Source organism: Amblyomma maculatum, chromosome 2 (assembly GCF_055883805.1).
Source record: "Amblyomma maculatum isolate TAMU_Amacu chromosome 2, ASM5588380v1, whole genome shotgun sequence".
NCBI lineage: Eukaryota > Metazoa > Arthropoda > Arachnida > Ixodida > Ixodidae > Amblyomma > Amblyomma maculatum.
In genome coordinates, this window is record NC_139345.1 from 90,379,546 (window position 1) to 90,395,308 (window position 15,763).

General features: G+C 53.7%; 1 protein-coding gene across 1 annotated transcript; it reads left to right on the top strand.

Annotated features, from left to right (window-relative positions):
- Window positions 1-5,962: 5,962 nt before the first annotated feature.
- On the top strand, window positions 5,963-15,724 carry LOC146199232 (uncharacterized). The gene is made up of 4 exons (XM_084592078.1): window positions 5,963-6,094; window positions 6,151-6,540; window positions 15,008-15,062; window positions 15,366-15,724. The coding sequence occupies exons 1-4, from the start codon at window positions 5,963-5,965 to the stop codon at window positions 15,722-15,724; spliced, it is 936 nt and encodes a 311-aa protein (XP_084448204.1).
- Window positions 15,725-15,763: the final 39 nt, after the last annotated feature.

A 15,763-nucleotide genomic window follows, 5' to 3' on the forward strand; every position in this document is an offset into this window, starting at 1 on the left:
GTGAAAATATGTTAAAGAACACCAGGATGTCGAAATTTCCGGAGTCCTCCACTACGGTGTCTCTCAGCCTTAGCTGCTTTGGGACGTTAAACCCTATATAATAATAATAATAATAATAATAATAATAATAATAATAATAATAATAATAATAATAATAATAATAATAATAATAATAATAATAATATTATTATTATTATTATTATTACAAGTGGCAGCAAAATATAACGCGCTTTCGTATCAAAATTGTTGCGCAACCATTCTTTATGCAGCATCCCTCTACTAGTCAAGTTGGAGGATAATTTGCGGCAAGGATTCGAACCGATCACATATGTACTTACCTTCAATTGTTTGTCGCTAATTGTAAGTGTACATGTCCAAAGATGAATGAAATAAGTAGTGCTCCTTTCTTTCTCCCGCCAAACCAGACTTTGACAAACTGTGCCAGCCTCTCAATGCTAAACCGCAAAGCAAAACCATGCCAAAGCATGCCAACTGCTTTCGCAAGTCCTATTTGGCTTAAGCGGAGTTAAAACCAGGGTAATTTCTTATAAAGGTCAAATGCAAAACATTCCGTCTAATGTGCGATATCTGCGCGGTCCATATGTGTTGCTTTTTGCAGGGTTAGCTACACGGGGCTGGGACTGGTAGGTCACTGCCGCTTACGGCGGCGGCTAGCCTGTCCGAATTTTTACCTGTTGTAGGCCGTCATTGCACCCGCCACCTCTTCGGTGGTGGACGACGGCTGTTGTTGCGGCGCGCGTCTTTCTTTCCCTCTTTTCTATTTTCTCTTCTGTCTGCACGAGGCAGCGGAGGTGGCTCAGCTACAGAGCCAGTAGCAGGCCAGTGCATTTTCTTTTCCTTCTTCCGACAGCCACAACAACAGTTTCGCGTGGCTCGGAGAGCCGTGATGCACAAGCGCGAGGAGCAGTGACGTCACATGGCACGCTAGCTGGCGAGCCTCGCCGGTCTGCGCATTTTGGAGCAGTGACGTCAGACGCACTGGTGCCGGCGCGTGCCCAGCTGTGCGCCTTCGTTGCGTAGTAGCCTAACGCTTCCTATATCCTGGCATAGTGGAGTGGCCACTGCCATTTTTGAAGCGAAAAGCTTCACTACGAGGAGGAGGAGGAAGAACATTTATTTCCGCCGAATATGGTGCAGCAGCCACCTACGTGTCCGCACGCAGGCGTCCGGGGAGGCAGTCTGTCACACCGCGGCCAGAGGACACCCGGCCTCGTCTAGGAGAAGAGGTCTTCAGCCTCGGCCGCCAGGCGGACGGCGAATCGCTGTTTTTTCGTCGGAGCTTCTTAGCGTGGTCTCCCATTCATCGCTAGTTTTAATCGCGTTGCGCCCTGGGGCACGAACGCATCTCCATATTATATGATCTAATGTTGCCACGTGGCCGCAAAATTTACAAATTTCGGTTTCTGCACCGTCCCTCTTCCGCCCTCTGGCACCCGTCCAACTCCTCCACAGGGGCGAAAAGAAATTTCGAGCTTGGAGTCTTCTCCAGTCGTACGATTCCTTTTTACTCAGGGATCTAACCGGTGGCGGATATATCCTCCGGTCTTTCTTCAAGTTGTCGGTTACATCCCTAGAGGTACCTATACATTCTTTGGTTTTAGATGTTGTGGAGGCGTCCGCAGCACCCCGAGGTAGCGAGGGGCGGGCGAGCATGTGGGGTCAGAGTTGAGCTTCGCGTATGCTGTATGTCGTATGCGGTATGCCGCGACCGAGTGACGTTACAGCCAAGGCCAGCTGCGTAGCCCCCTCACCAAGCTCCGCCGGCGTTGCAGATTTCCATAGGAACCCATGCATTTGGAGGTCATCGTAACTATCATTAACCATCACTTACAGTTAATCAAACATTAACCAGTACTCAGAAAGTGCAAGTCATGGTTAACTATCACTAACCAATAGTAATGGTTAGACGTTTCGAGACGTCCATAGCCGTCTCATGGTGACGCTGTCGGCCGTGATCTGGTCATGAATAATAACCGGAAGTGATAATGACGTCACATTCAGTCATGACTTCATGACGTTAATTATGACTGATGGTGACGTCACCGGGAGAATCGCGCAGCACTGCACCGTCCATCTGGCGGAAGAGGCCGCAACAAGCCAAGGGCTACCTGCCAGCCTCTAATCCGCGGGCGTACGACTCCTCATCTTCCCCGGCGGGGAAGAGGACGCCCATTTCCGATGAAAATAAAAACTGATTTATTTATAGGAAGGGAAAGGCGTGGTAACTGCCTCTCTTGTTTTCTGTGGACACTGCAACCACACCGTAAGGGAAGGGAGAAAGATGGGAGTGAAAGTGGAAAGAGAGAAAGAGGAGCCGTAGTGGAGGGCTACGGAATAATTTCGACCACCTGGGGATCTTTTAACGTGCGCTGACATCGCACAGCACACGGACGCCTCTTCGTTTCGCCTCCATCGAAACGCAGCCGCCGAGGTCGGGTTCGAACCCGGGTACTCCGGCACAGTAGTCGGGCGTCTTACCACTGCACCACTCCGGCGTTCCTGATGGAAATAAATGTTGCGCAACCAACCAACCAATGCATATACGAAGCTGACCCCGCCGGGCGTTCCATCCCTGTGTCCGTGAGGCGCCTTCCATTCGGCGCTTCCTCGAACGCCGCACCATAGAAAAAATATAGAAATTGAGTGACCCTAATTGAGTGACAACTAAAAATAGTTGTCACTCAATTAGGGTGACGTCAAGGATGTGACCTCACCCATCTGCCGTCAGCTATGAGGACCAAGTGGGAACAAGTGCGCTCCAACGCCGCCGGGCGGCGCTTCTTGCCTTCCGCGTGGATGCTACGCCTTTCCTTTCCTGTAAACGAATTACAGAACGCCGGTGACGCGCTCGACATGGAAGCCAAGGAGAGTTTAGCTGCTAGCTAACGGCGCAGAAGACTGGAGAAAACTTCTTCTGATCCAGAGGTAGTCACTGCTTTTCGCAGAGCTAGGCCATCTTTCATTTTTTTTTTTTGAGGAAATGAAAAGAGCAGTGGCCGAGACTGTACACTGACATCGCATGGCAGACAGACGCCTCTCCGTTTCGCTATAGTGCCTAGGAACTATAGTTTCGCCTCCATAGAATATTCTAGTTCACTATAATCGAAACGTAGCCGTTCGATGGAGACGAAACGAAGAGGCGTCAATGTGCTGTTCGTTGTAAAGAGCTCCAGGTTGGTTGGTAATAACTTTATTTATAGTCCTGCAGAGCTTTCGCCGACGGGGCCTTATGTTCCCCACGTGGGGACGTCGAGGTGTTGCCTCGTCGTCGCCCAGGTGGTCGAAATTTTCTTGAGCCCTCCACTACGGCGTCTCTCATAGCCTAAGTTCACATAAACCAAACCTGGACATTGACTAGCTCTAAACACATGCCCCGGGGCTCTTGCTGGTCAATAATACTGATAAGTTGCGATGAAGAGAAGGCGCTGTAACAGTTACTCAATGTGGGCACTCAAACCGTGCAGTAGAAATGAAAGGGAGAGAGTTGAGGTTTTGATGATAAACATTTTTATCCTCGCCGCGGTAGTGCAGTGGTGAGATGCCCGACTACTGTGCCGGAGTACCCGGGCTCGATCTCGACCGCCAATGGCTGCGTTTCGATGAGAGAGAGAGAGAGAGAGAGAGACAACTTTATTTGCTTGAGCTAAATACGACGTCTGCTTAGACGCCGTCGATAGGAGTGGTTCCCTCTTCACGGGACCCATATGCATCCCTGGCCGCCTGGCCCCTGGAGATCAGGACGAGCGGGTCTTTTACGGCGGGGCTGGTTAACAAGGTTTCCCATCGCTCGGTAAGGGAGGATGAGGGATGGGGTGGTGGGGTAGTGGGGCAGGCAAGAGGTGGGGGGATTTCCTTGATAAAGTTGCATACTCCAGTGACATGTTGGAGCGTGCCTATCTCAGTCTTGCAGAAATCAGATTCCTTCTGGTACCTTTCCGGGTACATGTTGTGTTGAAGGTAAGGGTGCGGGAAGGCACCTGCCTGTATCTGCCTGTAGATCGCTTGCTGTTCTCTGGTAAGCGATTTGTGAGGGTCGGGGTAACGCCGCCTCTCCGTCTTGTAATAGTTCGTAATTTCCTTATAACTAGTAATGGACTGTGGCTCACCTTCCTCTGCCTGGTGTTCCATATCTCTCGGGCGAACTGGTGGGCAAGCATTGCCCCCCAGCCCACAGTGAGCCGGTGTTCATATCAACTCAACTTTCCTTTCAGGAAAGTCGCGTTTACTTTTGAGAATTCTTAGTGCCGCAAGAGACACCCATCCCTTTCTGTAATTGTTATACGCCTTTTGCGAGTCGGTGACAATTCTTCCCACATTGGGCTGCGCGAGTGCAAGCGCTATCGCGGCCTTTTCTGCCACCTCTGGAAAAGACGTCTCAACAGAGGCGCAGGTTACGAGCATATTCCGCGTCGTAACTGCCAGCGTGGCTTTCGATGAAAACATGGGTAACGAAGCGTCTGTGAAGAGAGTGGCACCCTGTTCCTCTTCTATTTTCTCTAATGTATCCGTCAAGGTGCCCCGCCGGGGTGGTGCAGTGGTAAGACACCCTACTACTGTCCGGAGTTCCCGGGTTCGAACCCGACCACGGCGGCTGCGTTTCGATGGAGGCGAAACGAAGTGGCGTCCGTCTGCTGTGAGATGTCAGCGCACGTTAAAGATCCCCAGGGGGTCAAAATTACTCCGTAGCCCACCACTACGGCTCCCCTTCTCTCCTTCCACTTTCAGCCCCACCTTCATCCCTTCCCCTACGGCTCGGTTCAGGTGTCCACATAGCAAGTGTGACAGATACTGCGCCTTTCCCTTCCTGTGAACCAATTATTTATCCGTCAAGGCCGCTATGCGAGCCGTTCTGCGGCCGTCAAGACCCGGCCTCATGTTTCGAGGCAGAGGCTTACTCAGAATTTTATGCGCCCACAACATGGGTAACGGTCCCGTTTCCTTCCGGTCTGCCTCTTGGGAGGCGAATAGAAGTGGCGTCGTCCGTGTGCTATGCGGTCAGCGCACGGGTGCTCAGGTGGTCGAATTACTCCGGAGGCCTCCACTACGGCACTCCTTTCTCTTTCCGCTTTCACTCCCACCTTCCTCCCTTCCCTTACGGCGCGGTTCAGGTGTCCACAGAACAAGTGTGACAGATACTGCGCATTTTCTTTCCTGTGAAGCAATTTGTTTCGTACAAAAAGAGATGTTTGGGCCACACATCTAAATGGAGCTCCATCCCGGAGCCTCAGTTGCGTCTAACGCCGCTCGTGCCCTGACGAGCAAGGTGATCAAGGTCCTTTGGCAGCTAAGCAGCGCTAGCCACTGTAGCAGCGCCGCCTCATACGCCTCTCTAGAAGGGTGGGAGATAAAGGGTTGAGAAGGGTTTCGGATTGGGCCCAGACCACGTGGAAAGCATCCGAGAACGTCGTTCCAGCAGGCTGCAGCCACCAAAATTCGGAGTTAATTCAATACTGTAGCGCACAACACTGCACATATAAAAAAGGAGCCGTTCTTCCGCTCTCTGGAGACCCTTACAAGGCTCCAGAAGGCGACGATGACTGTCCTTATAATATGTAGTGATTTTGGAATGTGGAGGTGCCTGCTGCCGGCCCTCTAGGACCTCTGGGGAAACCTATCGGGGCATTCGCCCTTTGCGGCGGAGGATCCTTGCCACCGGTGTACGTTTATCAGTTGTGCATACCATTATTGGACGTAACGACGGCAGTTGCGACACGCGCCGCTTTTCTTTTTCTCTCATCGTCAGCTGGAGCCATTTGACAGGATCATGCATTTTATTTTCCTTCTTCCTGCAGTCGTAACAACAACAGTGCAATTAGAGATTGGGTGAGCTCGGAGTAGGTTTCCAGAGCAAGTGTGAGTGCCCGGGGAGAGAGCACGCTGGCCGCCTGATCGGCTCTTTGGCCTGGAGTCCCTGATGGCCAGGAGCCCAATCCCGAAAAACATGCATCCAGACCTTAACGCGGGCCGACGGCAGGCCCGAGTACGGGCACTTCAACGTACATTAAGTAATAATGGATTCGTTTTATACACCGACGCAACAAGCTACACCGGCAAACCTGCCGCGAGCCTGGCCGTAATGAATGATGATCATGTACAAGTAACAGACTCCATCCTCACGACGTCGATCAGAACGGCGGAAGAGATAGCCATATAGCCCTCGCCATCCGATACATCTTATCCAACCCCCTGGACAAACACTTGAAAACCTGCACTATTGTCACAGACTCACAGGCAGCATGCCGAGCCTTCCCAACCGGTCTGCTGTCTCCAAAAACCCACCAAATCCTTCGTCAGTGCAAAGAAAAGACAAACACGCCGCTTATTCGAATACTTTGGGCACCAGATCACGCATTTCTTTCTGGCAACGAGCGCGCCCACGCGCTCGCCCGCGAACTAACTTGCCGGGCACCAGGAGGGAAGACTGATGACGGCCGATTACCAGCTAATACGGAAACCGTAGAGGAAGATGCTCCGAGGCCATCATCAAGCTCAGCTATCAACCACCACAGAACCACTCACGTACACACTTACCCTCGAATACTAGACAACAACGAAGAATGGGTGGATGGAAAAACTTTATTTTCGTCAGAGAGCATGTATGGATGATTCCGTGTTAGATGGCCATCAACCCATGGCTGACGGCGACCTGGGTGGCCCACTCCACGGCCCTGGTCTGGACGACCGGGTCTGAGCTGGCCAACACGGCCTCCCACTGCTCGAGGGAAGGATTACGCATATCCGCCTGTGGCGGTGCTATGCTACAGCTCCATAATATGTGGTCATAGGTTGCCAATTCCTGACACCATTTGCACTCCGGCTGAATGTCCGGGTATATTCTGCTCAACACGTATGGGCTGAAGAAACATCTAGTCTACCAGCCCATCTCTCGTGGACCTTCCCGGAACGTCCGGCTCACCTACTCGGCTGACGAAACCTCGAGCATTCATGTGAGCCGTCTCGTTCCCAGGATTCCCAGAGTGTGCTGGTACCCAGACAATTTCCGCCTCCGTAGTCCCTCGCCCCGTGGCCCGATTCAGCAATCGCGCCGCTGTGACAGATATTCTGCCCCTCGCCAAATTTCGGATGGCTGTTTTGGAATCGCTGAAGATCAAGTCAGCATTACTACTAGTAAAAGCTAGTGCTATCGCCGCTTCCTCTGCAGTTTCTGGGGAGCGGGTTTTGACTGATCCGGAGGCGATCAAGTGTCCCCGCCCGTCCACCACCGCAATTGCAAATGCGTCCTTGTCCCTATACTCGGCGACATCTACATAGACTGCCCCGTTGTACTTCCCGTACTTAACATGTAAAGCTTTGGCTCTTGCCTTCCTGCGGTCCTCGTGATGTATTGGATGCATGTTCTTGGGCAAAGGTTTTATGTACAAGCCCTTGTGCATTTCCCGCCTAATCTGAATTTTAGTGTCATCAGCTGGAGCGTCAACTCCAATGCCGATCCTTTCCAATATGTACCTTCCTGCTTTTGTTTTTGAAAGCCTACCGAGCTGCATCACCAATTGCGCCTCCCGTAGTTCTTCTAGGGTGTTGTGCACCCCTAATCCAAGCATCCTTTCGGTAGACGCATTGTGAGGCAACCCAAGGGCCGCTTTATATGCCTGCCTAATTATCCTCCACCTTGCTTTTTCCGTCGCGTCCAACTTCAAATAAGGCGTCGCATACACTATTCTACTGAGCACAAACGCCTGCACCAGCTTACACAAGTCCTTTTCCTTAACACCTCTCTTACGACTGGCGATTCTCCTGATTAGCCTCACGGTAGCATTGACCGTATTTTTAAGCCTTTTCAAGGACTCGCTATTCTTCCAGTTAGTCTGCAGATACATACCCAGGATCCTGATCGTTTGGACCTCAGCGACCGGTACGCCCCCCACTTTGACCTCTAAAGGCGGTGGCGGCACATAGTGCCTCGCATGTATCCCTCTTGGTTTGTCCCTCAGCACAAAAAGCTCGGACTTGGGCTGAGAGCACGAGAGTCCTGCTTCCCCTGCTAGCTCCTCAACAATATCCACCGCGTGCTGTAGAGTTTCTTCCAAATGTGCGTCACTGCCTCTTGTTACCCAAAGAGTAATGTCATCTGCATAAAATGTATGTTTAAGTCCCGATATCCCTTTCAGCCTAGGTGGTATCTTGATCAAGGCGAGATTAAATAGGAACGGCGATAATACCGACCCTTGCGGTGTCCCCCTGCCCCCCAATGGGAAGGGATCCGATTTCATTTCTCCGACTGTAATCTCCGCAGTCCTACCATCCAGAAACGATCTTATGTACCGGAAGGTCCTGCCCCCCCCCCCCCCCCCCCCCCCCGGTCTTATGTCCGATAGGTTCCTCAATATTGCCTCATGGGTAATATTGTCAAAGGCCTTTGTTAGGTCGAGCCCCAAGATAGCCTTGGTGCCCGTGCCGTACCCAGGATCAACCACGTCTTTTTTTAGCTGTATCATGACGTCTTGCGTTGATAAATTAGCCCTGAAACCAATCATTGTTTCAGGTATCAACTCCTTGTCCTCTACATAACCCTGAAGCCTGTTCAGGACCACATGCTCCATCAATTTGGCTAAACACGACGTTAGCGAGATGGGACGCAGATTCTCAATGCACGAGCTTCTTCCTTGCTTTAGGAATAAATGTAATCCTAGCATGCTTCCACTCTGGCGGAATCCGGCCACCCAAAATTTATTCATCAAATTCGTGAGTGCCCCTACTGACTTGAAATCCAGGTTCCTCAGCATCTTATTAGTAACCCCGTCCGGACCCGCTGCTGACGTGTATGGGGGTGTTAATTCTCGTAAGAGAGAGAATGCGCCACGAGGGGACTAGACGCTACGGTCGCCTTCTAGCCCCGACGTGCCAGCCCTAGCAGACAGAGCTGTGACCCCCAACCCGCGGTGCGAGAAATCGCCACTGCGGCGGGTTCGGGCCAGAGGGGACAAACACCGAGTTGCGTACTCGAACAAGAGTTTATTGCACTGCTCGAGTACACGGCAAAGGAACAGCAATTAAGAACAACCACCGTGTAGCGAGCGAAAGCCGCGTACGGGGGTGAAATAACAACCACCTAATAGGGAAGCGCGTCAAGTAGGTGAGAGGAAGTGTCTGCTCACCTGACACAGCTTCTCGCTCACATCCCGTTGCGGTGCCTACGGTCAGTGTGCGATTCTCGGTGACGGCGGTGGTCTCCTCGGCAGAAATCATGAACCGCGCGCGTGCGCGCCCATTCGCCGAAGAACCCGAGCGAGTTGCTGCAGTCGCGCTCCTCGACACGGAACGGGAGAGGAGGTCTCCCGGTTACGCCGGCAGGAAAGAGGGAAGCCCGCGGCAGCGTCGCCGCAGTCCCGGGAGGCGGCGGGGGGTGGCCAGCGTGCCCTCTCCTTCGCCAACCTCTCTGCCAGCGCGCGTAATCACGCGTGTTAATTACGCGCGGGCGTTATAATGGAGGAAGGGGATTGTGAATCCCCACATCCCCCCCTCCTTAAAACCGCCGTACGGCTAAAAGTAGTCACGTTCACCGAGGGATATACCGAGGGGGACGGCTAAACGCCGTTTAACTTTTAAACCCAGAGAAAACCGTTTAAACCCAAAGAAAAGTGCCAATATATAAAAAGTTGCAGACAGCTCACAGCCACGGGTGTCGGAGGGGGAGGCAAGGCCGACGACCACAGGAGACGACCTTGGAGCTGGGGACACACGTGCGGCGGCCGCAGGTCCCGCTTCTTCACCGTCACCGGGCCAGCCTTGGAAGTGTCGATGGCTGCAGGCGTGGTGCTGCATTCATCGTCGGTCAGCCAGGGAAGCCTGCCGGGGGACGGGCAGGAACTGCGTCTTCGCGTTGCGTAGCGTGTTGCAGGCCCCCCTCATCGGGTCGTCCGCTCGCTCCCGGCCGGCCTCTTTTCCCTCCGTCGTTGACGCCGCCGATGGCGAGGGCAGCGGGGCGCCAAGCTGCTCCCGCTGGTGAAGTCACGGCCGCGAGCACCGAACGGCGCCAAGGCGGGCTCTTTGCTGCAGCTTTCGTCGTGCTGGACGCAGGGGCCCGTTCCACGAACTCCGTCTGGCTCGCTCCGTAGCCGACCGGAAACCGTTCGTCTTGGCCCGGTTGACGGTGACAGCAGGCTCTGGGTGCGGGAACGCCACTCCTTGGACGGCCTGCTCCTCGATGCTGCAACGGTCGTCGTGGCCTCCGCCGCCTCCCCTCCTTGCTGGCTGCAATGCTGTCTTTTCCCTAGTTACATTTTTTTCTTTTTCAAATCTACCCCCGCTCGATCTTTTCCAAGAGAAAGCGCGTGCTTGCTCTGGAAGTAAAATCCACTGAATATTAACAGAGCGTCCCATCTATATTCAGAACAAGAAATTACTCCCTGCGCATTGGTCAGAGTTACGTCTGCCGTAGGCACAAGTCGTAACGAGGCGCGATGCTCGAAATCCCAAGCCTTGCCTCTCGCTGCAGCTGCCTACTGGTGGGGGAGTGCGTCCTCCTCGGGCCACGCAGCGGGGCTCGGATTGCGGTGCGCTTTGTGAAAGTCTAGCTCCGCCATCTTTGCTTGCAGTTCTGTCGCGCGTCGGCGTGTGCCCAACGCGGCAACCGTGGCGTTGTTGCGAACTTATAGAGGAAGTTCTACCCATTCGACAACGTCACCATGCACATCACTAGGCAGCGAAATGACACAACTTGAAGAAAAGTCTTAGGGCCGTTCGCATGCTCAGCGATGCACACATCGTGCGATATAGCTCGTCTCAGTGTGACCAACCTCGAAGGACTCAGTGTATCCTTCGCGTGGGGAAAGGATTGCGCAAGGTGCTGTAGTACTGACGGCAGGGATCCAACGCGCTCACAGCAATACAAGCTGTGTAGCGCCCGCACAGGCAGCAATACCAGCGTGCCCTTATGTGCGCCGCGGCCGCGCCGCTCGGCTCCCAGAGCCCGTCGAACACTGGTCGACAGAATAAAATAAACAGGATCCTACCGCTTTCCTAAAGCTCCCTTAAGGCTGACTAGGCTCCCCACTGCACTGATGGAATTAAAACGGTCACCACTCAGAGAAGCCGGGTAGGCCGCCCCTTCTCTGAGGCTGCGAGCTATCGCGACGAACTGGGTAACAGGCGCGGCAGAAAGGATAGTAATAACACTTTTCATGCCATCAACGTGCGCGTGCAAAAGTACATACGCTACAACGCTGACCGTCCTCACGTAGAGCATGGTAAGTCAAAACACTACGAGAGAATGCCCATCACACCAGTATCCGCGCGTCACCCTGCTACAGAGCGGTGGAGTCGTGTGAGATCCTGCTCTCGCAGAAAATTACAAGATCACAGTGGCTAGCGTCAGCTCCTGATCTCTCGCAATAGTTAAGGTGGTTTTGCTTGCTTGCCGTTGTGCAATCACCACTGCAGTATTAGAAGAGACTGAAAGGATAGTCCTGCTCACTGCCATGGCTAGTCTATGTGTCGGCGTCGCACACACACAGACACTCGATTTGTCACACCTCTGGCCCCACGTTCGGGCGCCATAATATGGGGGTGTTAATTCTCGTAAGAGAGAGAATGCGCCACGAGGGGACTAGACACTACGGTCGCCTTCTAGCCCCGACGTGCCAGCCCTAGCAGACAGAGCTGTGACCCCCAACCCGCGGTGCGAGAAATCGCCACTGCGGCGGGTTCGGGCCAGAGGGGACAAACACCGAGTTGCGTACTCGAACAAGAGTTTATTGCACTGCTCGAGTACACGGCAAAGGAACAGCAATTAAGAACAACCACCGTGTAGCGAGCGAAAGCCGCGTACGGGGGTGAAATAACAACCACCTAATAGGGAAGCGCGTCAAGTAGGTGAGAGGAAGTGTCTGCTCACCTGACACAGCTTCTCGCTCACATCCCGTTGCGGTGCCTACGGTCAGTGTGCGATTCTCGGTGACGGCGGTGGTCTCCTCGGCAGAAATCATGAACCGCGCGCGTGCGCGCCCATTCGCCGAAGAACCCGAGCGAGTTGCTGCAGTCGCGCTCCTCGACACGGAACGGGAGAGGAGGTCTCCCGGTTACGCCGGCAGGAAAGAGGGAAGCCCGCGGCAGCGTCGCCGCAGTCCCGGGAGGCGGCGGGGGGTGGCCAGCGTGCCCTCTCCTCCGCCAACCTCTCTGCCAGCGCGCGTAATCACGCGTGTTAATTACGCGCGGGCGTTATAATGGAGGAAGGGGATTGTGAATCCCCACACGTGGTACGAAGCTGACCCATTGCAAACTCCACCTCCGCCACCGTAAAGTCTGCATCTAATTCAAGGTTTTCCTCTCCCGAGTAATCCGGCAAGCAACCGCCCGCCTCTGCGTTTATGTAACGTCTTCGGAGTTCATGTATAAACTCCCCAGTCGTGCCTTGATACCGATGCACTAACCTAGCCATTCGCCCCTTCTGCGCAGATTTGGTTGCCGTCGGGTCTAAAAGGTGCCTCAACAACTGCCATGTTTTTTTGCATCCGAATTGCCCATTCATCCGGTCACAAATCTGCTCCCACTGTTTGCACTGCAACTCCAATGTGTAAGTTTCCATCTCTCGTTCTAACCTGGCCATCTTTCTACGGAGCACACCATTATGCCTTTGTTTCCTCCACCTCCGAAGGAGACTCCGCTGGAACCTCTTTTGTGGTACTCTTCACGGCCGGCTTGAGTGCCTCAACCCAGGCTCCTGAGTCCTCGATTTCCCCGGTCACTGTGTCATTCCTGACTTCCCGAAATCGGTCCCAGTCCGTCACTCGAGTTCCTTTCACCTTGTCTTTGTGCTTAGCAGCACTAAATATCGTGGAAAGGATATAGTGATCACTTCCCAGTGGCTGTCCCTGTTTACCCACTTTGCATCCCTAATACCATTCACAGATGTGAGGTCTGTAGAGGTGTCTATGCTCACGCTGTTGCCTATCCTCGTATGATCTAGCGGGTTGTTCAAGATCGTCCATCGCAGGTCCTGGGCAACCTGCCAAAGTTTATTTCCCTTCGGGCTGGCTCGGCTGTAGCCCCACTCCGGATGAGGCGCATTGAAATCCCCCACCACGATGAGTTGAGACCTAGCCGCTAGCCGTTGCGTCTTTATCAGGAGGTCTGGCAAGCCCACCCCCTTATCTTTTGGAGAAGAGTATACATTAAGAGCAAATAGACTCTTATCGCCTTTTCTTTTGGGTAAAATCTCCAGCAGGACGTAGTCCTCCCTGCTGATATCTATGGTATGCTGAATCACTGTGGTGTTACGATGGACTAACATGGCCGTAAAGACGCTCGATACGCCCCCTCGATCAATCTCTGGTGGTGTAAATGTCTTAAATCCCGGTAATTTACCCGAGCCGCTAGCCTCCTGCAAAGCTATAATGTCCGGCTTACTATCTAGATTTTGTATGTGCAACTGCAGGTTCCCCCGCTTGCGACGGAAGCCCCTGCAGTTCCACTGCCAAACCTCAATTTGCTGGCGAGGGGCCATGGTGAGGCACTAGGTTCACTAACATTGGCTCCTGGCCGACTACGGGAGGCAATCTAGCCTCTAGCATAGCATTTAGGTGTTTAAACATACCCATTACTTGGGTCTGGAAACCCCTTAAATCATTGGTGAAGGCGTCAAGACGCTCCTCAATCTTGCCTAGTCTGGCTTCGATCTTGTCGACCCGAACTTCCAACCTACCCTGTCTTTCTTCCAGTTTTCCCACTCTCTCCGCAAGGGTAAGCATGTCCCTCCTAAGACTATAGTGACTTTAACTACTGGCTGCGGCGTGTCCGCCGCCGAAGTTTCTGCTATTCTCTTTGCATGAGCTCCCTCATCTGCCGGCGGCGGCCTTTTGACCGTCCCCCGATTCTCCACTTCCATAGCTGTACAGTTATCGTCCACGCTAGAAGCGTTCGCCTGCGCCGCTTTCTGTGGGGCCTGGGCCAGCGGCGTCTGTACCCTTTCTACTCTGCCGGTTTTAAGCGCGCGTTCCATCTCTGCCATCCTAGCTTCCATCTTTTTGATAGTTTCGGCTTGCTGCAACACCTGCCTTTGTAGCTCCTTCTCTCGAGCAGTCTCATTTTGGGAGCCCGCGTTTGGCCAGCTCACCTTTATCCTTGTGGCACTTGGACTTCTTCCATGACCGGAACCTTGCCCTCCTCTGCCAGGCTCGGGTCCGGGCAGTGACGGGAAGGAAGCTGACCGGTCCCGTCTCTTGCTATCGCCTCTCGCACCGCTAGATGACCGCTTCCTGGGTCTCGAACGCCGCTCTTCCTTGCCAGTTTGGCTCTTGTCTTCGTTGCTGTGCTGCAGACCCGTCGGCTGCTGACGGGCTAGACGAAACTTGCAGTTGCGGCTTCCCGTGCAGTGCGCCCCATGGCACACGATGCAGTCCGGCGTGCAGGTCAGCGACTCTCCGTCCGGTGGTGCAGGATGTTCCTTCCCGCAACGGCGACACAGATTAGTCTTCGGACGATAGCAAACGTCCGCCCGATGTCCCACTCGTCTGCAGTTATAGCAGGTCTCGACTAACTCTCTATACGGGATCACAGCGTACAGACAGTTCCAATAAATAGCTTGCCGGGGAACGCGCTTCCCGCCGAAAGTGATCTGAATCGCCTTTGACTTGCCCAAAGGTCTGGCATCCAAAATGTCCATGTCTTCGTTCTTCTTCAAGAATCCTGCGCGAACTTCTGCCAATCGGCATCCCTTGTACGCATTGTAAATTACTCCGCGCACGGAGTTCTCCGGCGCCGCCACGTACCCCGAAACCTCAAGGTCACGACCGCCCAGCTTGAGCGTCTTTACATTCGCATATGCCCCACTACGATTCATAGACGGCGTGCTCACCGTCATCGTGTTGTTTGTCTCATTGACCCGCACCAGGTCTTCTTCCACCGCAGTCGCGTTCGTCAGCTCCGCTGCCGCTCTCAAGGCACATCCGAGCTCCCTCGGCGTCACTATACTCAAGTCCCAATTCTTGGGCCGGCACATAACCTTGAAATCCTTGGCTGGCATCTTCAGAAACGGTCCCCGTTTCTTCTACACCGGCCGCCCGTCGCTGCCCGCCTGTTTCTCGGTAGGCCTACTCTCGGAGTGATCCCCGTACACAGACTTCTTGAATCGATCTTGCGCATTTCAAAACCCAGGTCCATTCTCCCGCCTCGAACACTTCGGGCGTTATAGATTCTCCCTCAACGGAGTACTCCATTGTCTTCAGCCTCGCAAAGGTCCACAACCACAAGTCACAGCCCCGGAGCCCGGTGCCGCAGTCGTCGGCTCGGCCTAATGATTAGGCCTGATTTGCTGCACCGTGGTCGAGTACAAACCGTGAAAAAACCCCTAAAAGGGGTGAACACTTGCCAAAATATGGTGTCCACAGGTACAGGGCAACTGCCTGCAGACCAACAACGAAGAACACTTTCCGCACCGCACAAATCTCTCTCCACAGCAGATGCCACTACCTGGCGACAACTTCAAACGCACACATTCCTGAACCTCTACCACAAACACCTTTTCTTTCCCTCGCGGTACCCTTCGATCTGCCAATCATGCGCCAGCACCAAACCAACACTATACCGCTCCATATGGGCGTGTCCAAAGTCGCAAGGCTTCCCGCCCATTCCCCACCCCACCATCTCCTCTTGGGAAGCTGCTCTGTCTAGCTCACACCTGCAAGATCAGCAACGGCTGATCGAGCGGGCGCGCGGGATAGCAGCAGCTGCCGGCATCCTGGACTGAGGAGGCCGCCTGAAATGAACACGACCACCTAATCACCAG

What these genes read in the sequence shown, in the direction of transcription:
- LOC146199232 (XM_084592078.1), top strand. Translation starts at nt 5,963, where the DNA reads ATGCATCCAGACCTTAACGCGGGCCGACGGCAGGCCCGAGTACGGGCA. An exon ending in AACCTGCCGCGAGCCTGGCC is followed by an intron (nt 6,095 to 6,150) that starts GTAATGAATGAT and finishes GACGTCGATCAG; the next exon opens with AACGGCGGAAGAGATAGCCA. An exon ending in CGCTGCCCGCCTGTTTCTCG is followed by an intron (nt 15,063 to 15,365) that starts GTAGGCCTACTC and finishes TGGTGTCCACAG; the next exon opens with GTACAGGGCAACTGCCTGCA.